General features: G+C 42.6%; 1 protein-coding gene and 1 non-coding gene across 2 annotated transcripts; both read left to right on the forward strand.

Moving 5' to 3' along the window:
- Positions 1-17,206: 17,206 nt before the first annotated feature.
- LOC116580922 lies at positions 17,207-17,325 on the forward strand. The gene has a single exon (XR_004281832.1). It is a non-coding gene; the product is annotated as a 5S ribosomal RNA (ribosomal RNA).
- Positions 17,326-19,172: 1,847 nt separating this feature from the next.
- On the forward strand, positions 19,173-26,024 carry ZNF619 (zinc finger protein 619). The gene is given in 6 exon segments (XM_032341425.1): positions 19,173-19,355; positions 20,055-20,181; positions 20,758-20,775; positions 20,778-20,873; positions 21,314-22,885; positions 25,954-26,024. Coding segments are annotated over 6 exon segments (2,067 nt in total).
- Positions 26,025-26,888: the final 864 nt, after the last annotated feature.

Raw genomic sequence — 26,888 nt, forward strand, 5'->3', positions numbered from 1 at the left:
CCTCTCCTCACTTGTGCTTTCTTTCTCTCTCTCAAATAAAATCTTTTTAAAAATGTTATGACATCTAGCAAGATACATATTTTTTTTTAGCACAGTGACACATTGCCTGATACTCAAATGATAAATCATCCTTGAATATTTGGATTAGATTCTTTCTTTAATGTAATGTAATGTAATGTGTTACCATATTTTACATAGTAAACATACTATTGAATTTATATTATTTTACTGACCTTTTCCTTTATTACAAGTTTTTGGATTACCTTTACACTGTTGGACTGATTTCATTGTATAGGTTATCTCAAATCATTTTTCGGATCAGGTGGGGTAAAAATAATCACACATTTATGGCACAAGAAGGGCAAACAGAAGAACAACTTTGACTCTCATGCTTTCATCAATGAGAAAATAGTTATATTTCTATATATACATAAATATACATATTTATTTTATGTACATGTTTCTACCCATATGAGATGTTACAATCAGTATATTGAGCAGTGATTCTTTTTTTTAAGGTTTTATTTATTTATTTGACAGAGATCACAAGTAGGCAGAGAGGCAGGCAGAGAGAGGGGGAAGCAGGCACCCTGCTGAACAGAGAGCCCGAGGCGGGGCTCGATCCCAGGACCCTGAGATCATGACCTGAGCTGAAGGCAAAGGCTTAACCCACTCTGCCACCCAGGCACCCTGAGTTTTGTATAGTTTCTAGATCAAATTTAATTTCTAACTCTACCTTTATTAAAATATCAAACAATCAGGGTAACACAAGAAGTAAAAATAGTACAGGTTCCTGGCTATATTTTAACCTCTCTGTACATATATATTTCTGCTGTTAAAGGCTCTAGACTCTATTCCTTCAGTATATAGACAGAGAGAGAGAGAACCAGCCCTAGAAATAGTAGTTGTAACATCAGAATCATACAGTAGCAAAGCTTTTCAGTAAAAGGGTAGAGAAATAATCCTAACTGAGAATATCTTCTACCCTTCTATTGGCAGAAGGTCTCAACTATTACCCTAGAATATTATGCAGTAAAACACCTGGTACACAAGGTCAAATAACATTACTGATATATATATATATATCAGTATATATATATATATATATATATATATATATATATATATATTTCTATTTTTATGACTGCCAATCAGGAAAATACTTCTCAGTCTATCTGTACATTTTAACACACATTCAATCCCCAATTTGGGGATGAGATAAATGACTGACCCATCTGACTCAAAAGTAGTATCCATTTCGATCACAGTAATTATAAACTATGTGAGTATAGGGGAGGCTATCCATTTAAATCACTTCATATTCTTTGTTCTAACTGAATTCTGTCCCCTATACTCAACAAAAAATATGTTAGAATCATAATCTCCAGCACCTCAGAAGGTGATTCTGTTTTGGAAATGGGATCTTTATAGAGTTAAGTTAAACCGAGGCCATTTGGGTGGCCCCTAATCCAAAAGAACTGTTATCCTGATAAAAATGGGACATTTAGACAGAGAGACAGAGACACATAGAAGGAAGATGATATGAAGAGACATAGGGAGAAGACAGCAACTGACAAGCCAAGAAGAGAGGCCTAGAACAGCCTCTTACTCCATAACCCTCAGAAGGAATCAATCCTGCCAACAACTTCATTTTAGACTACCAGCTTAAACTCTGAAACCGTATGTTTCTTTTGTCTAAGACATGCAACTTGTAGCACTTTGTTATGGCATCCCTAGCAAGGAACTCACCATTGTATTGATACCAAATGAGATTATTAGACAGTACAGGAAATCCAAAGTGAATTCATCCAGTCTTTCCTATACCCTTTTGATACCAGGAAAACTTACACTCATGACCCTTGATATGACAATGTGATGGCTTTCAGTGGGGTGGTAGGATCTATGAAATTTTGTCATGTGGGTGCTTCCTGTCACAGATGTCCCTTGCCTATAGAATTCTTAATTACCTAAATACTTCTCAATAAAACAGTCTGTGCCAAGGTGTAGGTGTCCTAGATCGAAGTGTCCGTGTATTCCATTCGAAGTCAATATTTCTATTGACTATTTCTATTGCCAAGTCTGAATAGTAAACCCAGAAAGCAAATCACTGAGTATAGGCAGCCCCCAAAGTTATGCAGATATCTGTGATGGGTGGTGATGGGAATTGGCAGCAACAGTAAGTGGTTGCAGAGAGACTGATCCATCTTGTCTCCCTGGGTGAATTTTGATTATAAAAGGTGAATTTTGATTATAAAATACATCTTTTGTGTTAACATATGAAAAGCATATGCAAGATTAGATATCCTCCCCTCAATAAAACAGTAGAGAAGCACAAAGATAAAATTAAATCTCTTACAAAGAACATCAAAATGCAAATTGAGAGGCTTGATATTAGAGCTTATGTGACTTGGGACTGCCAATGTAAGGGTCATCCAGGGCCAGGCCTACAAGTAAAGAAAAACATTCCATCATAGTCCATCATCAAGAAGAGTAGCACTGCTACCCCTGAAACTAATAATACACTATATGTAAACTAAACTGTATTTAAATAAAAGAAAAAGAGAAAACTTCTATTCATGGAAGATGTTCGTTGAAAAATGCTTTCAAAGAAGGAAGGAAGGGAGGGAGGAACAAGGGAGGGAAAAGGAGAGGAAGGAAAAGGAAAGGAAAGGAAAGAAAAAAGAAAGAGAAGCACTGAAAGATGCTATTAAATAATATTCAGGCTTTGGGCTCTAAGTGTATCTTTTTTTGCAGGTAATGCCAGCCAGAAGACTCTGGTATGTAAAAGTCTTGGGAAAAGCATCTATGACTCCTGATCATATTAACTCATCACTTTCTTTAAATGTTGTTACCTTTCTTTTTTTTTTTTAAGATTTTATTTATTTATTTGACAGAGAGAGATCACAAGTAGGCAGAGAGGCAGGCAGAGAGAGAGGAGGAAGCAGGCTCCCCGCTGAGCAGAGAGCCCGATGCGGGGCTCGATCCCAGGACCCTGAGATCATGACCCGAGCCGAAGGCAGCGGCTTAACCCACTGAGCCACCCAGGCGCCCCTGTTGTTACCTTTCAAGTCTGAAGATTCCATAAATGCCTAAGAGACTGCACCAACCATTCTAGATCACCAGAACCCACTGAAAAAGACACAGAGAAGTTCGAGTCTTGAGGCTGTTAAAGAACTCCCTCACGCCCTCTGAAAGATTTTTGTCTGAGATAGCACACTTGGCATGCAGAATCTCATGGCTCATATTCTTGTTAAATTTTTATCCAATAGTTCAAGTTATTTGTGAACTACTTTGAAGTGTCAGAATATAAATGTGCAGAAGATAGTGTGATGGAGTTTAATGGCCTAAACTTTCTTTCATTTCTGCAGTTTCCTACATAATATCAGAAGTGATTATGAGATGTAAAAGGAGCGTAGCAATCATAAGGCTATAGAACCAGATGTTTACTTGAGGTTGAACATCAGATAAAAGATTTGAAACAGGGCCAAGGTTGTTTGGGAGTGAGAACAAACAGCAGCTACAGTGAAACGGAGGCAAGTCCAGGGATTGACTAAAATCAACCAGGAATATCCACCCCTTACTTTTCTACTTCACTGATTGCTAAAATAGATGGGGTCCACTTAGACAAATTAAGGAACAGACATTTAGATGGGATAAGACTCTATTATATGCAGCTTTTCTTACATTCCAGCTACTGTGTTTGTATGAGAATATAGTTAGATTTGATGCTTCTCTAAAGAGCAGTAGGTTCTGAGTACCTGGGTGACTCAGTGGGTTAAGCATGTACCTTTGGCTCCGGTCATGATCTCAGGGTCCTAAGATCAAGTTATGCATTGGGATCCCTGCTCGGCACACAGCCTGTTTCCTCCTTTCTCTCTTTCCTGCCTCTCTGCCTACTTGTGATCTCTCTCTATCAAATAAATAAAATCTTTAAAAGGGAGCGAGATTAGTAGGTTCTGGTGGGGGAGGGTAGTTAATAAATACACTCATCCATGCATATAACACCAGAATTAAGTACGTCAGCATTCTGTGAAAGACAGAGTATAGTATGGGATGTAGTTTTCCAGAGTTGAGATTACTGGTTCAATCTGGCTGTCCTAGTGAAAGTGGACAGAGGTTGGAAGAAGACAGATAGGAAAGATTTTTGTTTAATGTTCTTCAGAATCAGGATATGAATTCAGCATGTTTTCAGACACTTAATGTAGTGAAGGCTAAAACTCAGGATGGGAGCAAGACTGTCTGGGTTTGAATGCTCACTGTGTAACTCATTACAGAAGCAATAATGTAAATTTTTAAAAAACAATCATTGTATTCTGTTGAGTGAATATAATGCTACATATTTATCTATTCCATATCTATTCCATGAGTAGAGTTGGTTCCAGCTTTTGCAGAGTATTGATAAGAACACTAATATATACATGGACATATGGACACTTTTTGTTTTGTGTTTAGAAGAGCAATTCTCTTAACTATAGAGAACAGAGAATATAAAAGAGAGTAGTTAGCAGAGGGGAGGTTGGTGGGGAGATGGCTAAAAGAGGTGATGGGGATGAAAGAGCATACTTGTCATACTCATCACGATGGAACACTGAGTAACATATAGAATGTTGAATCACCATGTCGTACACCAGAAAGAAATAGAACACTATATGTTAACTGTACTGGAATTAAAATTTAAAAAAAAATTAAAAAGAAGAGGAATTCTGTGATAAGAGGGTATGTATAATTGATGGATGTAACTGCAGTGCAGGATTGAAGAATTACTTCAGTAAACTATGACATTGGGTTGCAACATCCTAGCTCTGTTACTTCTGACTTTGACATGATGTCTCTTCTTTACCTAGTTTTTCTAATTCTCAATCCATAGCTATGGACTTCCCTATCATTCTTTCTTTCCTAATAATTATCTCTTTCCAAACATGCAAATACTAATGACAAGATCATTGACTATGATCTTCTATTGCTCGTCTAATCAAGTCCTACTTAAGTTTCAATTTTTTAAATGCCAGCCTCTGATGCAGTTAATTATAAGAAGTCACTACTCCCAACTGTTCCTTGCATCCATTTTCCTGTGTCCACCTCATATGTGTCTCCTCATTTTATTATGGTTTGGTGTTGTTGTTATTGTTTTTACCTGGGTCCTGGCCAGCATCTGAGGATCTCAACTCCAGGACCATAACTAATATATTTTAATATTCCCGCACCAACTAGGCAGAATGTACAACACATAGAAGATATAAATACCCCTCACAAATACATGAATATTTAAGCGCATATCTCAATTTGTATTAACTGGGTTTGTTGTTTAAAAGATTTTATTTATATATTTGACACACAGAGAGAAAGATTATAAGTAGGCAGAGAAACAGGCAGGGGGGTGGGGGAAGCAGGCTCCCTACTGAGCAGAGAGCCTAATCCAGGACTTGATCCCAGGACCCCAGGATCATAACCTGAGCCAGAATCAGAAGCTTTAACCCACTGAGCCACCCAGGTGCCCCAGATAGGATTTGCTGTTTAAGCATGCAGTTTCCTCTTTTTGTCTACTATAATTAAACTAATCTTTTTGTGTTTGTCTCCTATACTTTTCTGCTATACACAGGGCCCACCATTTTGTCAATTTTTTTTAAAAAAAGATCTTATTCTGTTGACTAGTTACTGAAATACATGTATAGATGAGGAGGTATTGGTAGTAAGAGTATATATTTCTTTTAGAGAACCTTACAAGGGCTAAAGCAGTTCTTCCAGCTTCATAGTGTATTACTTAAGCTAAGTTTTATTACACCTCGTCACTCACTCAAATGTTACTTTTTAGTTAGTTGGTTTATTACTATTGTGAAAGCCCTTTTTATTGTATATGATACCAAGACTTCTGTATCTGTGATTTCAAAACAAGGAAGATATCAACATCAATTTCAATCAAATTCACCCACATATTTAATTTAGTTAAGACCTCTAGTAATTGCATGTTATCAGTGATAGATCTGAAATTGAAACTGACAGGAGTATAACATTCTCCCACCTCTTCGGAATCCCAAGTTGGAGCAAAAAACAAAGGCTCAAATTAACTAAACATGTATAGAGAAGTAACACAAAGTCTATAAAGAACTTATCGAACTCAACACCCCAGAACCAAAAATCCAGTCAAGAAATGGGCAGAAGACATGAACAGACATTTCTGCAAAGAAGACATCCAAATGGCCAACAGATACATGAAAACCTGCTCAATATCACTTGGCATCAGGGAAATACAAATCAAAACCACAATGAGATACCACCTCATACCAGTCGGAATGACTAAAATTAACAACTCCAGAAACAATAGGTGTTGGCAAGGATGCAGAGTGTAAGAGGAACCCTCTTACACAGTTGGTGGGAATGCAAACTGGTGCAGCCACCCTGGAAAACAATATAGAGGTTCTTCAAAAGGTTAAAAATAGAGCTACCCTATAACCCAGCAATTGCACTACTAAGTATTTATCCAAAGGAAACAAGCATAGGGATACAAAGGGGCACATGCATCCCAAAATTTACAGCAGCAACACCCACAATAGCTGAACTAAAGAAAGAGCCCAGATGTCCATCAACAGATGAATAAAGAAGATGTGGTATATACATGTACACACGCATCACAGAATATTACTCAGCCATCAAAAAGAATGAAATCCTGTCATTTGCAATGATGTGGATGGAACTAGATGGTATTATGCTAAGCAAAGTAAGTAAGACAGAGAAAGGCAAATACCATATGAGTTCACTCATATGTGGAATTTAAGGGTAAAAAAAAAAGAGATAAACTCAGGGAAAGGGAAGGAACAATAAAATCAGATGAAAACAGAGAGGGAGGCAAATCATAAGAGACTCTTAACTGTAGAGAACAAACTGAGAGTTTCTGGAGGGGAAATATGTGGGGGCATGGGGTAACTGGGTGATTGGAATTAAGGAGGGCACTTGATGGAATGAGCACTGGATGTTATTTAAGACAGATGAATCACTAAATTCTACCCAGAAAATAAAAATATGGTGCATGTTAACTATACAGAATTTAAATATGCATTTTCTAAAAAAAGAAGTAATCCATTGTCTCCTTCTGGATAATTAATTAAAAACAAAGAATAACCAATTATTGGATGGGCAGAAAGCAATGGTTATGGAGTCTAGTGCATGTGGAGCAAGCTATGTCTTGTCATTACTTTTAGAATGAATTAATATTTGTGGGTATTTACCAGTTTAGGGTAAAAGAATATCCTGGGGCACCTGGGTGGCTTAGTGGGTTAAAGCCTCTGCCTTCGGCTCAGGTCATGATCCCAGGGTCCTAATATCGAGCCCCATATGGGGCTTTCTGCTCAGTGGGGAGCCTGCTTCCTCCTCTCTCTCTCTCTGCCTGCTTGTGATCTCTATCTGCCAAATAAATAAATAAAATCTTTAAAAAAAAAAAAAGAATATCCTAAGATCAAGCTTTCTGTAAAGAACTTAAATACATTAACTGAGAAATCATGTGTCTTTAACATTTGTTTATTCTTTTCTAAGTGTGACAATATATTTAATTTTTGTCCCTAAAAGACATATTTATGAACTAATATCATTTTATATTAATTTGAAGTTTAGTGAAAACTTATTTTCTGTGCTTGATGGTTGTTTTTATTGCTTCAATTATTATTTTGACAAATATAAGTGCCAAAGATTTTGAGAAAAGAACTTTTGCACAATTTGTTAGGAAAAAAAATAGATCCACTAACACATAAAGCAAATTCTAAACATTGTGTTTTCAAGTATCTCCACAGATATGTGCCTTGATTTTTGTTTTCCTCTTCAGAATACTGATAATGATCTCTGCCTGCCATCCTCATGAAACTATTCTAAGACTCAATTGAGAGGGGTATGAAAACAATTTGAAAAATCTAAGAGTTATGAAATTAAGAACTTTCATACTGAAGAGTACTCTATTTGTCTCTTGAGAGGTTTTTTTTTTTTAAGATTTTATTTATTTATTTGACAGAAATCACAAGTAGGCAGAGAGGCAGGCAGAGAGAGGTGGGGAAGCAGGCTCCCTGCCAAGCAGAGAGCCTGATGCCATGCGATGCAGGGCTCTATCTCAAGACCCTGGGATTAATACCTGAGCTGGAGACAGAGGCTTTAACCCACTGAGCCACCCAGGCACCCCAAGAGCTTACATAATTAAACCAAGTGCTTAGTTTTCTAAGTTATGGAAATACTCACTGGAGATAAAGCACAATGGGTAACTTCCAGTGCTGAGTTTCTACAGGGTGACTAGAATTAGAAGTGGCCATTTTGTAGGATACTCTAAATGCTTCCATTTCATTCTAACTGGTGTGTTAAAACAATTTGATAACCATATGTCATGTTTCACCTGGGTCTATTCTTGGATTTCATTGGTGTGGGGAAGTTTCTGTCTTGTCAGCCAGTAGCAAATTGTTTTTATAATTTGTGAAATGGCTCTTAATCAACCTTGGGAATACTTTAGGAAGCAAATGTGTTTTTCCTTGATCAATTATAATCCACTTACTAAGTAATACCGGCTTTTAAAAGTGCACTTTGGTTAAATCACATGTATCTCAAAACTTAAAATCCACAAAAAAATATTTAAGAACTATTGTTCTAAGAGTCAGAATGTTAATTCAGGCAATATTCATTAAGAACACATCAGGCATAAAAGCATATATCTTTACATACCATGTGGATAGATAAATAGGTACCAATTATGCACATATTGTCCATAGACAAATATGTACATGCATGAACACATAGATGTCTGAGAAATAGTTTTAAATTTTCCCAGCTGAAATGTATTGTTAAAACTACATTGAGGGGTGCCTGGTTGGCTCAGTAGGTTAAGCCTCTGCCTTCAGCTCAGGTCATGATCCCAGGGTCCTGAAATCGAGTCCTGTATTGGGCTCTCTGCTCAGTGGGAAGCCTGCCTCCACGTCTCTCTCTGCCTGCCTCTCTGCCTACTTGTGATCTCTGTCTGTCAAATAAATAAATAAAATCTTTTAAAAAAAGCAACTACATTGATCATTCGTGGCCAAAATAAACTCAAGTGAGTTTCTCTCATCATATCACAGAGCCTTAGATATATTGTCCTCACATGTCCTTTCCATTTAGCTGAGTCTTTATTCACTGATCTGTCACTTTTTGGCATGAATTTTAAATGTGTTTTTTTTTTTCTTCTGAGTTAAGTCTTTGAAATCACATTACTGGGATCCAGGTACACATTAATGGTATTCAATATAGATCACTCTCGGAATGTTAACAAACTCTATGGCTTATGGCAAAAATACTCCATATACTTTCTCCGTTCTATTTCTTGATAGTATATGAGTAACATGGTGTAGTGGAAGGAGCATGAAGGCATATACCTATAAATTTGAATGCTGCTCATTATTCCATCATTTATCTTTTTTAAAAATTTCATTATTTATCTTTTTAAATAGAGATTATAATACCAATCTAGAGATGACAAGCAGTCAAATAGGTCCAGAATCCCTATGTCCTTTCTTTCTGTTCCTCCCCCTCCCTCCTTTCCTTCCTTTTTCTTTCTCTCTTTCTCTTTCTTTCTCTCTTTCTTTCTTTTTCACCCCCCTCCCTCCCTAACTCCCTCCTGTCTCCTATTCTCCCTTTCTCCCTTCCTTCCTTCCTTTCTGCTCCAATGCAGGGGCTTGAACTCAGCATCCTGAGATCAAGACCTGAGCTGAAATCAAGAGTCAGACACTTAACCACCGGGGCCACACAAGTATCCTCAGAATCTCTATGTTTGACATAGTCATTATTGTGTTATTTTCTGGAGAGCAATGATATTGGCTTGATGAAGTTAGGGTGCAGCGACTTACCATTCATCTCTTGGCTAAAGAGGTGAATTCATGATCTTTCATTTCAAAATGTATGCTGGCCACCTGCTTCTGAATACCTGAGATTCCACCACAGTAGTAGGGAGCCTCATGAGGTTTTAGACCTTTAAACCCTCTCCAACACCTCTCACTCCCTTTGGTTTTATAAATTCCTATGGAATTTGGTTATGAATCATTTACACTTTAGTGAAAATTCACTTAGTACTCATCTAATGGAGAACTCTTATTTTCCAGACACCAGGTGGGAAAGTCAGTATCATGGAAATACATCAAAAAATTCTTCCAAGTGTTATTGCTTAGGAACAGACCTTAAAAGGAGGAAAGAGAATAAGAACATTTGGTCCAGATCATTTAAGCAGTACTGTCCACCTTCCCACCACTGTTGGAAAGCAGATAAACTTTAAGTTTATGGACAAGTTTCTCAACCATCAAAACTCCTATATTCTGCAAGTCTTCTAGTCTCTCATGTCTTATCCACAAATTCTTCCACTATTTTCTCCTTTTAAAGCCATGCTTCATTTTTCATTGCCTTCCCCATTTATGACTTGAACTTCTGGACTGATTTTATCTCCTTACAGACAGTACTTCCTACAATCACTTGCAGAAAACCCCTCTAGCTCTAACCTTACACTGAGGAATTTATACTTTACACTTACTAACCCACTTCCCCACTTTGAATTCAGAAGTAGGATTCACACTGTCAAGCAAAAACTACAGAACTGGGAAGCTGGGGTGACTGTGTAGGAGGTTTTCAGGCAAAGAGAACTGGGTGACCTCACTGGCATCATCACAAATCCATGTTACAGGGACTTCAAGGGTCCTATCTTATGTCCAGAGTGGAGGGCCTGCAGCATATATATCCTGTTGCTCAATTTTTCTTTTTTTGCCTTTTTGTAACAAATGGAATTCAGAACACTCAAGAATGTGTATTTCACATATGGCAGTCAGAAGGACTCTGAAATTAAAATACAGAAATGGAATCTCTTGGTAAAAAAGAGAAGAGTATAATCAGAGAAAGTTCATGATATGATCATTCTAGCCTCAAGTTGTAATAAATTTACATCTTGGAAGATTTCCATCTACAAATTAAAACTTATTCCACCTTATTGGTTTTTTTTTAACTTATGTTATTTTCTCAAGCCTTAAACGTTACCATCTTATGTTCCACTGCTTGAACTAATCACTTCCTGATTATCCCTATAAATAAAAAAAATAAATATTAGGAAAGCATATATGTTTTTATACGAGTATAAAAACTCTCTTCTTTGTAGTTTTTCAGAGAATGCAATTGATTTCTCCCTACACTCTGGCTCCTAAGGCATACAATTCTATATAAAGAACTAAGTAAATTATGAAAAACCTAATTTGTCTATTTTACTAGTTCTCTTGAACAGAAGACTAAACCCGCTGGCCCATTCTGTAGATCATTGCTCCATCTTGTGGTTGATAGTGATTACAGTTCGCATTTACTGGTCTCAAAGTTCCAATCCAGACACAGTGTTAAGTGCTTCAAAAGATTTACAAACCATTTTACAGATGAAGAGACTGGGCCACTACTTACTTAAGAAAATTGTGCAAGAGCACAGAGATATCAATGGACAAGATCAGATTCAGAGGCTGTGTTGTGAACCACTAAGCTACATTCATTCCTGTTCAGAGTATCAGTGGTGTGCTTTTAAATGTTTAGCAGCAGCTGCCTTTGGGATGGAGGGGGATAAAACACCTTGCATTGCAGCTTAGATTGATTTCTGTGCTGTAAGAATCCCCACCATGGTCGCTTTTAAGGCACCAAATAAAAGCAGTGAAAGAGGTGTCAGAAAGAGATGTTCAGTGTCACATGATTGTATAGTGTTTCCCTGGGGCTGGTATAATAATCAAATTAGACCACACCAAGTACATTGATAGTAGTAAAATGTAGCAAAATAATTAGGAAATTATGAATTTTTAGTTTCTATCACTTTTGTTTTTGATACACTATTCAACTGTGAGCTTCAATTTACTTTTTAAATAATGGCTATATTTAATAACCTGCTCCCCAAAAAAAAAAAAAAAAAAAAAAATAACCTGCTCCCCAAATTTCTGAGAATTTAATGATTGTCTCCCACAAGCTGAATTGGCTCCAGTAGGCTAAAGGAGTTAATCATGAGTGTTTTTGCTCTATCTGTAATTTTGAGGTGTAAAAAATACTCCTAAATTGCCTTTGTTTTTCCAAATACACAGTCCATTGCTTAATATTTTTATTTTTCAAGGTGGGGATTGCTGTTTAGCTTTCTTTCTTTCTTTCTTTCTTTCAATTTCTTCTTTTGAGGTATGCTGGGTTACTTTGCTATTCCTTAAAGCAAGAACCATTGTAGTACATTACACAGTATAGTAAATTAATGATACATGTTATGTATGATAGCATATACATATATCCATACATATACATGGAAAGGGCATCTCTGATCTACATGTGTGTGGTCATATTGAGACACAGAAAATAATAAACTTGGGATAAGTTAAAATTAAAAAATAATAGTCAAAGAGTATTCTTAGAACTTGAAGGCTTTGCATTTATGATACTGTATTGATCAGAATTAACTAAAGGGTGAAATCTGATTTACTCAAATTTAAATCTGACTCCTCATCCATGGAAAGTTTAGCAGTGATGGTAGACAAAATATGGTCTCTAGTTGAAGTCTCTACTAAGAACATTTCTCTTTCAGACACAGAATTCAAGACAAGGTCATTGATTGTGTTCCATAAACATCTTTTTCTATTATGTATGGCTTCTGCATTTTTGCCTTGAGATGTTTTTCATTCACGGTAGTACTTATCATTCATCCATCTGTACTTTCTATAGAATATCTTATTTTACCATTGAACAGTTCATGCTAAATGACTGCTTTACTAAAAGGTAAATAAGACTCTTGAATTTTTTTTTAGATTGAAGAAGTTATTATTTGGTTCAAAGATATTAAAGGTTTGTGACATTGTAATACAAGGAAAGAACCTTAGCTATAGCCCCAAATGTCTATTGATGCTATTAACTTCTTAAATCATTTGATTATATATATATATACATATATATATATACATATATATATAATCATATATTTCAAGGCTATCATGGAAACTGATAAAGTACCTAATACAATTGCCATACTTAACAGTGGAAAAGTTGAAAAATATCATTTTAATTCACTTTTTGGCTTTGCACGTTTCATCCTAAAGGATAGCAAATTCTTTGTGTTTATATTAGATTCAGATACGTTTTTTATGTTATAGAAAGAGTAAATAAATCTAAACATCAAATGGTTATCATCACTTCACTCTCTAATCTAGAAATATTTTTTCTTCAAGGAAAGAACTTGAAAGGAAATTGGTTTGGGTTAAGTCAGATGAAATGCATGCCTCTGAAACAGTATATTCTCCATCACCAAATGGATTCAAGTATGATTTGGATGACTACATATTAATTATATAACGGAATGATATTGATAGGATTGATCGAGGGGATTTAAGTATCAGAAGAAAAGAAAATAAAGGATGAGGGACCTAAGTGATATAAGTTGTCTTTAATATCTGTTACTCCTCATGACTGAAACTGCCTCGTCTTCTTCCTCATTTTCATAAAATAAAACATCTTAATCATTCAGTACTCCTCTCTCACTTTGTGTCATTTCCCCCCATTGATCTTTATGTTTGTTGATACATTTTTTTTTACATCTGCTTTGATTATATTAGATCAGGTTCTGTAAGAAAAGAGCTTGATGTAGTAGAAAACACATAAGACCTGCAGTTGGAATGCCTGAGTGGTCCCAACTACTATTAGAAACTCTCTGATACCAAGAAAGCTATCAGGCTTCAGTGTCCTCAGTATTGAGAGGACTGGTCTTGTGGTCTCTAAGTTTCCTAGGAGCTCTAGAAGTATATGATGATAGTATCTGCCTTCCATCTCATTAATTCCAAGTAAAGATGGGTTATACTTCCTCAACTCTACTCTCACCTCTTAGTCTCAAAACTGTACTCTCAACTTACTTGAAGAAAAGTATTCCTATTCCCCAAATTTGCTGAATTCGGGGTTGATGTGAAAAGTCTTTGTTTATTGTTTTGGTGCACAAGATTTGGATACTGGAATTTGAGTACTAGGATAAGCCTTCTAGAAAATATTGTCAAGAAAAGCTTAAAAGCAAGTGTGTTCTGCTCATTTGTTTTTCAAAATATTAGAAATGTAGTTGCAAGGATAGTGTTTTGTGATTTGTGCTGTCCATCCTGTCTATTTTGCTGATGTCACACTGAGGTGTCAATTAAAGATGATACGTGCAAATCATTTAAAGCCCTAAAGAGGAAAAGGAAAAGGTTACAAAATATAAGGTCATGCCCAGGCTATTAAGGAAGCAATAAATGGAAATTATAAATGGCAGGCAAATGAAGTCCATAAGAAATAGTATGGGCTTTAAATCTCAGAGACTGTTTTAGGAGGCTCTGTGTATCCTGGCTCTCATATGGAACATGCCAAAAATTGAACAGTGTCTTTTAGAAACACAAGCGTTAGACTGTGTGTAGGTTTCCTGCTGTACTGTTTTGTGTTCATCAAATTTATCAGCCTAGAAGTATTATTTTCAAGAATTATTAAGAAAAATAAGAGCCTCTGCTATTTAGAGTTTTTCTTTTAAAAAAATCAAGCAATATGGCATACAAGGTATTAGTAAATGCAAATGCATACTTCTTTAAATAGACAATTATGTGCTCATATATGACACTGCACTCCTCTGTGCTATAATATTGATATGAAAACCCAATATCAATATTATCTGTTAAAACAAATAGTATCAGAATATAAATTCATGCTGCTTCAAAGTGTAAACTTGCCTAGCTTTACAGTCCAAGTAATTCAAATATTTTAAGGTTTATTTATTGGATTCTCTCTCTCCTGATATTTACATATGAAAAAGAGACTCGTGTACAAAGTATCATATGAGCTATTTTCATAGAGCCAGAGGACAATCAGATATAGATCCTTCAACCATGCTGAACTTTACATTGCTATCAGCAGCTTAATGTAGTGTTTGCCAGAGTACAGCCAGATGATCCTGACAACATTATGATTTGGGTGTGATGACTTTCTCACTGGACTCATCTCTGCCCCCAACACAGTGTGGCACCCAGAGGGGTTTGGAGCAGTAGAGCAGCACAGAGGCTGGTAGTGCTTGTTAACATAGTGGTATGGGGCTATTGGTCATCTGTCAATGTGAAAAGGGGAAACCATTTGCCTTCATTGCAATTTAACAAGCCAGTAAGACCTTCAAAGCAGGCATCACCTAAGGGAATCAGAGCAGAACAGAATTTCATAGTGGCTATGTTGAAAGCTGTATGTTTGGGGGAGGTTTAAGTGGTTTTTTGGTTTTGTATAGATTTTTTAGAATTTTTACTCTGCTTGGAACATGTGTCCTCTTATTCTTGATAGGTCATCTTTCTATTCCCAAATTCCATGTCATTTTGGGAACTCTTCAGACTCCTTATTATATAATTAACCAGGTCTGGGCACGGCACCTTGCCAATGCTGTCCCACCACACTTGCGAGGGGTTCCCTCTTGACGAGCCATAGGGGCGTCAACAACTTTCCTGACAGGAAGGCGTCTGAGCGCTCTTCCATAGGGCCCTTTGGCTGAGGCTTCTTCAAGTACGTTTGAAAATCACGTGTGTCTCCCTGGAACATGGTTCTCGTGGTGCGCGCAGGCCGCAAGCACCGGCCTCCTAGGTGAGATGGCTGCACTGTGCCCAGCCGCCCCACACACGCTTCTGAAGGCACCTGTGTTCTCTGGCAAGAACGTGTTTACGGACGCACCTTTCCTCGACAGTGTTGTTGGAGGGGAAGGCTGCTCTCTCAGCAGACCTGTTTCTCGCTCCCAGGGAAGGGCCTGGTACGTTCCTCAAGCCTCCACACACCCTGTGGAGAGCAGTGCTGTCTTCTGCCTGGGAGGATGCTGTTTTGGGGTGACCGGCTCTCACGGCGGTTTGGGCCCTGAGCCTCTTAGGCACCGGGCATGGGCTCTGGCTTCCAGAACAATGCTAGACGAATGGTGGCTTTCCCCGCCCTGTTGTTCCTAAGAGTGGAGTGCATGGCAGCGTGCTGCCCCTCCTGGGGCAACCAGGCGTTCATTGAATGGAACCTTCTGCACACACCTCGGCGTCCTAGGTGAGGTGCTTTCCGATTTCCTCTTGCCCCCTACGCACTGTGCGCTACACGGGTGTTCCCGCGCAAGCCCATGTGTGCGGCTGCACCATCTCTCGCTGCTGCTATCAGAGCCAAAAGGCCCCTTCGCCACAGACGTGTTTCGCGCTCACCGGGAAGCACCAAACACGTTCCCTGAGCTGTCCCACACACTTTGGCAACACCTGCGTCTTGCAGACGGAGGCTGCTTCAAGGTCCCCAATCTTCACTCCAGTGTCGCCCCTGGGCCTTAAGACCAAGCCCCCTCCCTGGCTTCCAAGCTTAGGTTAAGAAGCCGATGCCAAGAGCCCTATGCAAGAAACGCTAAGATGCCTTCCTGTCAGCAAAGCCGTTTCCACGCAAGTAGCTCATGAAGAGGGACGGCCGGTGTGATGCCTGTGTGACAGCATCTGGGAGGTGTGCTTTGTGAACCCATGAGGAGGAATCCAGTCAAGGACGCATCCCTCCATGAGCTACCGCCTCCCAGGCTGGCTGGAGGGCTAGGCAAAGTACCTGGTGCAGGATGCGGAAAGGAACACACCCTGGGCTCTGAAGAAGCAGTTCTGTAGAGCACTCCTCTCCAGGTGCGTCTTTTGTCACTAGGGCCCACCTCTCTCCCAAACTAGCTCAGAGCCAGGGAAACTGCCTTGAGATTAAAGGGCAGGGCTGCAGCTTCTGGACTGGGCTGTGACAACGCCCCTGTCCTCGGTGGGCTGGAAGCCAGGTGGGTTAGAGAGGAGGAGAGAGCCAAGCAGAGCAGAGCAGAACAAGGAGAGGAGAAGAGAACAAAGGAGAGCAGAGGAGAGCAGAGGAGAGGAGAGGAGGGAAGGCCCGGTGGCCGGCTGGGCCAGGCCCAGGGCGCTGGGTGGGCGCTGGGGGGCGCCGAGCACACAGCGCGTGCGCCCCAACAACGCACCCGGTTGCCACCTGGGGAGGCACGCAGCGGCGGGGCTAGGGAGTCCCGGGATGGGAGAGTGCCCAGACGGACTTTGGCGAGGCCCGGGTGCCGCAGGCGTCTGGGCCCCTGGGCGGGCGGGCTGGGAGGCAGGCGCCAGGCCCCGGGCAGGCGGAGGGGGGAGCCGCAGCTCCCACGGGGGCCCGGGAACCGCGCATCAGGCTCTTGAGGCAGCCAGCTGCCACAGTAGGCATCTATGGCCATACCACCCTGAACGTGCCGGATCTCGTCTGATCTCGGAAGCTAAGCAGGGTCGGGCCTGGTTAGTACTTGGATGGGAGACCGCCTGGGAATACCAGGTGCTGTAGGCTTTTTTTTCGCCCCCAAACGCTTGTCTTTGGCCTTCCTCTTCTCTCTCCCCCTTCGGCCTCCCTCCCTCTCCCTTGGCTGCCACTGCTCGGCGCCCTGGCTAACGCGGTGGCCTCCCAACAGTCCCTGAAAGCCTCAGCCCCTGAGCCCGGTCCCCTCAAGCCCCTTAACCCCTGACCCCTGGCCACCCCAGCCCCAGCATCACGGGACCCTGGCCCCAAAAGGGCGGCCCATTGTACAGGCGGCTGGCCAAAACCCTGCCTTTCCGCGGCAGGAGGCTCACCAGCGCTTCAGCCGGCCACCGTGGGGGGCTGCTGGTAGGGCGGGACAGTGTTGGAGGGGGCTCGGGGGCCAGAGGCAGGGAAAGGGGGACCTGGGTGAGGACCATGGCCATGGACACGGGGAGGGGTGTGGGGGAAATGATGGGAGTCTCCCTGCTGTGAGAAAAGAGAGATTGGAATTCAGGAAGGCTGGAGTGATGAAAAGGCCATGGGTTCCAGAGAGAAGCAAGTCAAGTAGAAAACAAGCTCTTGGAAATACACACTGGAGTCCTCTTGAGTCCTTGCTCCATAGGAAGCAGTGTGTGTCTAAGAAAATGCTCCAGGTTCTAACAAAGAGTCAAGGCAACAGAACAAGATGGTTGCCAAAACTCCTACAAGGCTAGAGGTCAATTGACGGAAGAGTTCTTCTAGCTAAGTCAGAATATTCAGTAGAGACGCATTAAGGAGCATGCATTCAGAGCGGGATGAAATGATCCCTCCAAGAAAGCTGACTCTACAGATTCCCTAAAAAAGGAGGAGAACAATTTTAAAAAGGGTCAGAATTACCTCCTAATCTCTCACTGCCTGTGTGACCGCCAGTAAAAGAAGGCAGAGAGTAGCCTCCAAAGGACTCAGGTCATCGAAAGGAAGGCAGTTCCAAAGGGAAAGGGAAGAAGGAATAGACGGGACAAAGAAAATACACCTAGCTAGGTAGTAGATGTCAACTTTAACATTTCAACAATAACCTTCAGAGTGAACGACTAAAATTCTATTGAAAGAAAAGACCTCAATAGGTCAGTGAAAAATACACTCTACATAGAAGGATGCAGAGGCTAGTATAGATTTTGTGGAAAGAAAAATGATGAAAAAGGCTAGACCATACCCAAACGAATCCTCAAAGGCTGCTTTTCCCAGGTCTTGAGAAGGGACAGTGGAAAGACACCCGATCTATGAACACAGAAAGAAGACATTTCAGAACAACAAAGGATCCTTTTAGAAAGACATGGCTATCCTTAAGGTGTCTGCATGCGATGAGAAAACTCATGGAGACCAACCACATTCAAGTCCATCAAAGAAGGCTCAAGACTAATTAGTGGAAAGCTTGTCTTTCTTTCCTTGAGAGACAATGAGTGGAGAGAGGTATGGGAGAGGAGAAGGTCAGTGGGAGAAGCCGACTCCCCAAGGAGCTGGGAGCCTGAGGCGGGATGAGATCCTGCCAGTCCCGGGTCATGACCTGAGCCCAAGGCAGTGGCTGAACTAACAAAGCCACGCAGGCGCCCCTCTCCAGATACTGGTCAACAACAGCTGCGGAGCACCTGGTCGGCACCCTCAGTCAATTGCCCAACTCTTGGTTCTGGCTCAGGTGGTGATCTCAGGCTCTTGAGATTGAGCCCTGAGGCAAGCTCTGGGCTCAGGGCAGAGTCCACTAGGTCTCTCTTTGGGTTCTGCCCTTCCCCCCCCCCCCCACTCAAGAGTGCTCTTGCCCTAAAACACACTAGGAAAACACTTCACAGAAATGAACAACGGTTGAGAGTGGGAGGGGTGGGGAGAGAAGCAACCGGCCCCGGGGCCAGCGGGAGGTGTCCGGGATGCCTCCCAGGGCCGGGGTCCCTCAGCCACCGCCACCGCCACAGGGAGCAGCTGAGCCCCGGGAGCCTGGCGCAAACCTCCAGGAGCACCTCCAGCGCTCTCTGACCGCGCTTGCGGGAGTGGGGGTGGGTGGGGTTCGGGGCCGCAGATCGGTCCAGGGAGGAGGCAAGGGCGGCACCCAGGTACCCCCGGCGGGGGAGGAGCAGGCAACACTGTCAAGGAGATCCCCATGGGACTATTGGAGCTGCTGCAGGGCTTCACGCTGCACTTGGCGAGGCACCAGCCTTCGGACCCTGCCCTGCATCTGGCTCTTTCCTTAGCAGGGAGCCTGTTTGCTCCTCTCTCTCTCTCTGCCTGTCTCTCTCTTTCCTTCTACTGTCTGTCGAAGGAAGAAAGAAAACCTTAAAAAAAATCATCAAACAACCCTCCATATTCTTGTCATTCATGAGAACCCCATGTGTCAACATTTGATTTTTACTTCTTGAATGGAAGGAATTGCTTGATTAATGGACGCATTTGACAGAAAGACAGAGACAGTGACAGAGGGAGCCCAGTTGGAGAGGGAGTCCAAGCAGTGGAAGTGGGAGAGGGAGAGGCAGGCTTCCTGCTGAACAGAGAGCCCCAGGCAGGGCTTGATCCCAAGACCCTGGCATCAGGACCCCAGCAGAAAGCAGCCACCCTGAGGCAGGGAAGTTCCAGAAGTGTGCATGCTGAAAATGCGCTGAGGGCTGTCCCTGGCTGGGGTATAGTTGTGGCTGTCCTTGCCAGTACCAGCCTCTTATGGGCCTCAGAGCCATGGACTCCAGTAGAGGCAGCCCTTCCCTGGAGTTCCTCCTCCTCAGCCCTCAGACAGGACTTGAGCAGGAGCCTATTTTTTTCAGGAACAGGTGACCTTTGAGGATGTGGCCATTTACTTCCCCCAGAATCAGTGGGCCATCCTGGACTCCACACAGAGGGCCGTGTACCGAGAAGTGATGCTGGAGAATTACGCGATCATCACTTCCTTGGGTAAATCCTTCCTTATCCCTGAACGAGCTCTGCCCTGAGGCCCCCTGGCATCCTCCTTGGTGGATCTGGGGTCTCCCACATCCCCAGGACTGATGCACCATGAGCCAAGCTCCCTAATCCCCTGTTTTGGGAGTAGCTAATGGAGAAAGATCTAGGCTTGGTTTGGTTTTTCAGCAGGATTTGCTTCTTCCCTGTTTCCTGGTGGGGACTCTCCTGAGAGGGGTTTTTGGTCTGGGCACAGACAGCTGAGAGGGTTCCCGGTGGCCCTACCTTCACTCCTCCCCTCTTCCAGTTCCCTGGAATCCTGGGTCCTATCTCCCCTGCATGAGAATCTCTTAGGATCCCCTGCACACACCTCTAATGACACAGGAGCTGTTTGTCTTTTCTAATAGAACTAGAGTAAGCCTCCTCTTGAGCAAAACACTTTGAGTCTTCCTCAGATCTCCGCATTCTCTCCACACTGAGCTTAGTTAGGGTCCTGGGATGTTGACTTTTTCACCTGGCAGAGCAGAGGGTGGGCTGAGGGGGTTAGCAGGGACTCTCCTCAGTTTCCTGTTCCTTTTCTTTCTCCTTCAGCAGCATTGCCATTCCCCAAACAGATCTGATACTCCAGCTGGAGCGAGGGGAAGCACCATGGAGCCTGGATCCCTGGACACCCCTCAAGGGAGGGGCCCTGGGAGGTGTGCACACAGGTAAGCAGGAGAACCCACTGCCTTTCTCTTCAGCTTGACCTCCTCCTGTCTTTTAACGATTCAAAATAAGAAAGGTTTTCTTCTGTCATACCAGGTCTTGGTTAGGATGAAGATGGTCACTTTCATTCAGAAAAGTGCCCCTCACTAGAGCTTCAGCCCCATACTGGAAAAGACCCATCTGAAAATTTTGTTTTCTGTTATTTTACCTTGTAAAGCTAGAGGATTTCAAAAATGCATAGTGTAAAAAATACCTAGTTCTTCTAATAGAGAAGACTCCGTTAAAAAACAATTAGTCTGGACTACACTAGACTTAAATAGACCAAAATAGTATAAAATCTGTCATAAATGCATCAAAATGCAACCCCCACCCCCCCCTTTTTTTTTAAAGTAAACTCTACCTTCCTAGCTTCAGTGCCTCTGTTTTCTTTTTATCATGCTAGGTGGTAAAAACAAGACTGAGAATGAGGAGCAAAGCCCAAGACTGAACATTTCTAAAGACTCTGCGGCCCACAGATTGACGGTGGTGGGGCTGCCCACAGAAACTCCGCAGCTCCCTCCGCTTAAAGACAGATTAGGGAGGCCCCAGCCCTGTCGGGCAGGAGAGAAAACAAACCAAGGAGGTTTCAGGGACTCCCTTGTCCAGGACTCCAGATCCCTTGTCATCAGAAGGGTGGAGGAAAGCAGGAAGCTGGAAGGTAGCACCAGGGTCAGCACCCACCTGACAAAGCAGGGCCTCTGCGGAGGACAGGCGTTTTATAAATGTGGCGAGTGTGGCCACTATTTCAGCCAACATTCCCACCTTCTGCAGCATCAGAGGATTCACACTGATGACAAGCCCTATAAGTGCAGAGAGTGTGGGAAAGCCTTCAGGTATAATTTAAAACTCTCCCGGCACCAGAAAACCCACACTGGGGAGAAGCCTTACTTATGTCAGGAGTGTGGACAAGCCTTTAGTCAAAATTCACACCTCCTTCAGCACCAGAAACTCCATGGTGGAGAGAAACCCTTCGCATGTCCGGACTGTGGGAAAACCTTCAGCTACAGCTCCAAACTCCTCCAGCATCAGCGAATCCACACTGGGGAGAAACCCTTTCAGTGTAAGGACTGTGGGAAGGCTTTCCGATGTAGCTACAACCGCATTGTCCATGAGCGTATCCACACCGGGGAGAAGCCCTACGAGTGCCAGGCATGCAGAAAAAGCTTCAGTTCCAATTCAGTCCTCCTCCAGCAGCGCATCCACATGTGGGAGAAGCCCTATGAGTGTAAGGAGTGCAGGAAGGCCTTCCGCTGGAGCTCCGTGTTTCTCCAGCACCAGCGGCTCCACACAGGGGAGAAGCTCTTCAAGTGCAAAGAGTGCTGGAAAATGTTTAGCTGTAGCTCCCGCTTTACAGTGCACCAGCGCATCCACACTGGGGAGAAGCCCTACGCCTGCCAGGAGTGCGGGAAGGCCTTCAATCAGAAGGTCACCCTGGTCCAGCATCAGCAGCTCCACACTGGGGAGAGGCCTTACGAATGCAGGGTGTGTGGGAAAGTCTTCAAGTGGAGTGCAAGTTTCATTCAGCACCAGAAGTTGCATGCTCGCAAGAAAGCCACACAAGTGGCAGGGCCAGCCACAGTTGGACCCCATTGCCCTGCTTCTGGCCACCCCTCTCTGCCTGCCCAGCATGAGCACTCTGCCCCCTCCGTGCCAGGGGCTGCCCCATCTTCCCCACGCCCCGCGTTCCTTCCTCCCTCCCTGCCTCTCTTTGTGCTGCTCCCCTCCTCTGATATGGCTAGTCCTTCCCCTGTTCAAGTAGTGCATTTCTTTCAGGATCTCACTTCCCCTGGGAGCCCAAATCCTCCCCACACCCACCCACTTAGAGTTATCAGTTTCCCTGAGCTCCTGACCATGCCTGTGTTGTTTGTCTTCTGGGTCCGTGTGGTCATTATTGTTTTCCCAACTCCATTTATGTTCTCACGGTGTTTGAGAACCATGTTTGATTCTAAAACTTCTATCCCCTGGGTAGGAAATGGTAGGAGTTGTCCTTTATGGTGTCAGTTTGGGCCTGTACCATCAGTCTGCACCTGCCTTCCTACTACATTAGGTAGAGTTTACAGAACATTTGGGAGCTTAAGGATATGGCATTCCAATGGCATGGCCTGTTGTAATTTAAGAAATAGGGAAGATGCAAAGCCCATGGGAGGAGGTAAGCAGAGAAAGTATCTAGTGATGGCTTTCAGGAATTATGGAGGGCCATTTGGTGGGGCAGGAGCAAGGCTCACTGTGTAGAATAGGAGCCTGGGACTTCTTATTACCTCGATAATGACCATGATGAGGATCCTGTGTAACCAAGCAATAGACCAAGGAAATAACCAGTAGAAAGAATAGGAAGTGATGAGTCAGCATTGATAGCAAGAATGTAGACTGTCTCTAAACTTGATTGGAAGGAATGTGGTTCTCTTTTGTGGTTCTCTTTTTCTCTTTTTGTTCCTTTTCTATTCCTGTACACTTCCTTGTTTAATTTCAGTGCCCACGCAAACACATAGGTACGAAAAGTGATCTGGGACCGTGTGTTAGAGCACAGATGCCTAGGTGTAGCCATCTCAATTCTACATGGAGCAAACTTGTTGGCCTCACACTGATGAGCCTCCGAGGGAAGGAGAGAAACCTAACCGTCTTGCTGTAGCTCCTGCCTCAGAGGAGAGCTCATAACTAACCATACACACACTCAGATATGTTCTCACATCTACTCCACATCCTCTGTGATTAAATCTGCATTTTTGAGTCCTGGTACTTTTAAGTTAATTTTCATAATTAACACCAAGAAGTGTTTGTGGGCACTAATCTTTTTTTTTTTTTTTTTAAGATTTTACGTATTTATTTGTTTGTGGTGCATGAGCTGAGTGAGGTTGGGGGGATGGTGAAGCAGAGGGAGAGGATGAAGGAGAATCACAAATCACAAGCAGACTCTGTGCTAAATGCTGGACAGATGCAGGACTTGATCTCAAAACCCTGTGTTCATGACCTGAGCTGACACCAGGAGTCAGATGTTCAATCAACTGAACCACCCAGACACCTCCTGTTGGTGGGTACTAATCTTACCAGATGTTATGATGTCACTGGTTTGACCATACTTCTCTAATGGTATGGACCCTGATCCTTCTTGCAATCACTGCCTCAGGACAGTGTAGAAGCATGGAAAGGTACTTTAAATAGTTAAGCAGGAATACAGCACTAAGGAAAAGATATGTATACTGTTAGGATAACACCTTACAATTATGTCTGCAAGGGAGGGCATAAAGAAGCATTTCGGTCTGGGCTTTGGTTAGACTTATTGAGATATACTTAATAGGCCTTACCCTTTTAAAGTAGGCAGTTTGGTGAGTTTTGACAAAAGAATATAGTTGTGTGACCAAGATAAAATTTCCATCACCCTTAGCATAGGGAGAAATTTAAATGGTTTGTGGGATATTGGTGGTTTTTCTTTATTTTCTTGCTTGATAAGGTTTGTGTAATATATAGAATTCAGGAGAAGAAAAGTCAGAACCAAACTTAACCTTCCCAGCTGTAATCAGAGCTTCCAGACTATGCAAAATGCAAAGATCCCTCTCCTAGTATCACTGTTAAGGAAAACAGTCAAAATGTAGGAAAATGACAATGACTGGTTTCTTCATCATTATTTCTCTCACACACACATGTGATATATATAAAAGGGTCTTACTTATTTCCCACAAGCCCCAACACATCCTCAGGGTTTCTGGGAGGATTATAGCAAGGAAGGAAGTGGAGGGAGGTGAGAGCCTCTGAAGATAAGCAGAACTTCTCAATGTAGTTCAAGATTAGAAGGAAGCAAGGAGTGTAGGGAAAAATAAATATCAGCTCTGGGCTGAAAATTGGCTTTTGATTCCTCACAGCCAATAGATTTATGGGTTTCTGATGATGGTGACTATTATTGTCTCATTTATTTTTTCCTTTTATCATTAATTCAGCAGGCAGGTAGGGTTCCCCACATTGTTGTGATACAGGCTCCATAGAACTTAGTAGGTGTCAAAGGCTGACTGATGTGCTATTCTTGACACAGGAACTGGTGTTGCCGGTCGTTGGCACTTAATAGGCATGCAGGTGTTTTTTGACAAGGGCCATGTATTGCTCACAGAAAGGATGAATCTGTAAAAATAAACTCATACATCACTTAAAATCCAATGTAGAGTTCTTCCAAGAGTTTTATTTTCTCTAAAAGTGAAATGACTATGAACATACTGACTCTCCCCTCCCTCCCAAACTTATTAGTTTAACACAAGCAAGAGGACTGTCCACTTCCTTCAGGAAAAGGGTATGGGTATCATGTTATCAGAATTGTTTAGTTTTGAGACTTTTGCCTTTGTCAGTGAGTTGGCAATGTTATTTAGGACACTTTGAAAATAACAGAAACCTATTTCAGTGCAAGTAAGTACACTTAATTATAAGGATTCCTATGTATAGCCTGGCACCAAGGGCAAGAATGCAGCAGGAGATCTGGAGCCTGGAAAACCCAAGAGGGAACAACAGGCAGTCTCTGCTCTTTCTCCACTTCTCTCCCCACAACCACCACACCCACCACGCTTAAGATTTTATTTATTTGAGAGAGAGGAATAGAGAGAAACAGCAGAGGGGAAGAGAGAAGCAGGCTCCCCGCTGAAGAGGGAATCTGACGTGGGGCTCCATCCCAGAACCCTGAGCTGAAGGCAGATGCTTAACTGGCTGAGCCACCCAGACACCCCTCTTTCTTCATTTCTGATCCCTTCTTCCCTGTTTGCTGCACTCTCTGTCCCTAGGCACGTAGTAGTAGAAGTTGCCACAAGTTTCGTGTTTACAACCCCATTCCAGGGAGCAGCCCAAACAATCTCCAAGACTGTGGCACATCCCTGGGGGAGAGAATCTGATCTGCCCAATTTAGGTGAGGTGTCCACTGGTCTACTCTTCCTGGCCAAGGGGTTATGCCACATAGTGTGAGTGAGGCTGCTAGGGCCCCACTCTGGTAAGGGGAAGAGTTAACTGAGCTGATCAGACACCTGGAAAGTATCTGAGAGCGCACCTTTTCTCTTGTTTTTGTTTTTTCAGGTCTCCTGACAACTAAGATAACTGAGGAGAAGCTTCAGGGTATTTTTTCCCCAGTGACTGGAAGCTTTTAGGAATTTACCTTTGACAGCTCTCTGTGGGCAGTGTTGATCATCTTCCATTAATGTTTCTTGGTTCACAGTAAGCTTTCAGTCTGTGCATTCAGATCTCTTGTTGATGATTTGTGATTGGCTAGTTTTGGGGTGGAAGAGCTGGAGTTACAGGAAATGAGGTTATGTCCCCCTCTGATTTCCCTATGCTCTGTGTTTGGAGTAAGCAGGCTCTTCTGGCCACGGGTTGAGTGACGGTGAATCTCTGTGGCTCTTGGGCCTTTTTCTTTGGGGTCTGTGTATGTACCCCACTTAGCAGCTGCAAGCCTGGCTCCCTGGTTAGAACTCTCCATCTGGTTCATTTCTTGTTATAGTTCTCCTTGATTTTCCTTGTGTTTCCACAGCCACTCCAACACTGAAGTTGGGTGGTGATAAAAATGTGGCTGCATGATTTCTCCTTTAATCTAGCTACCACTGCCATGCCTCCCAAAGGAATAGGCCTCCAGCAGGTACTCCCTCCATCTCCCTTAACTGATCCTACCCTAGACCTGATTCCCTGAAGCTGAGATTGCTAAGTAGCACCGTCACAGAGCTCTCATTCAGGACAGCCCTTGTATCCTTTAACAGAGATCAGGCATACGGTGGGCAGACCTCCTACAGTCCAATCTAAATTGTAATGTGCTCGGGGGTCTTCAGTGTTTACAGTTTGGGCTAATTCTCTAGTTTTCGGCCTTGTCCTCAGGATAGCACTCAGTATGTCAAGTCTGGCCCTACTAAGACCTCAGGGGTTAGAGCACAGACTCCACACCACTGTTATTTCATTTTTACCAGTCCAGCCCCTGGACTGGGTTCCAGGAATAGTGCGGGCTTCAGAGACGCAAACAGCTC

This window comes from Mustela erminea, chromosome 1 (assembly GCF_009829155.1).
Source record: "Mustela erminea isolate mMusErm1 chromosome 1, mMusErm1.Pri, whole genome shotgun sequence".
Taxonomy (NCBI): domain Eukaryota; kingdom Metazoa; phylum Chordata; class Mammalia; order Carnivora; family Mustelidae; genus Mustela; species Mustela erminea.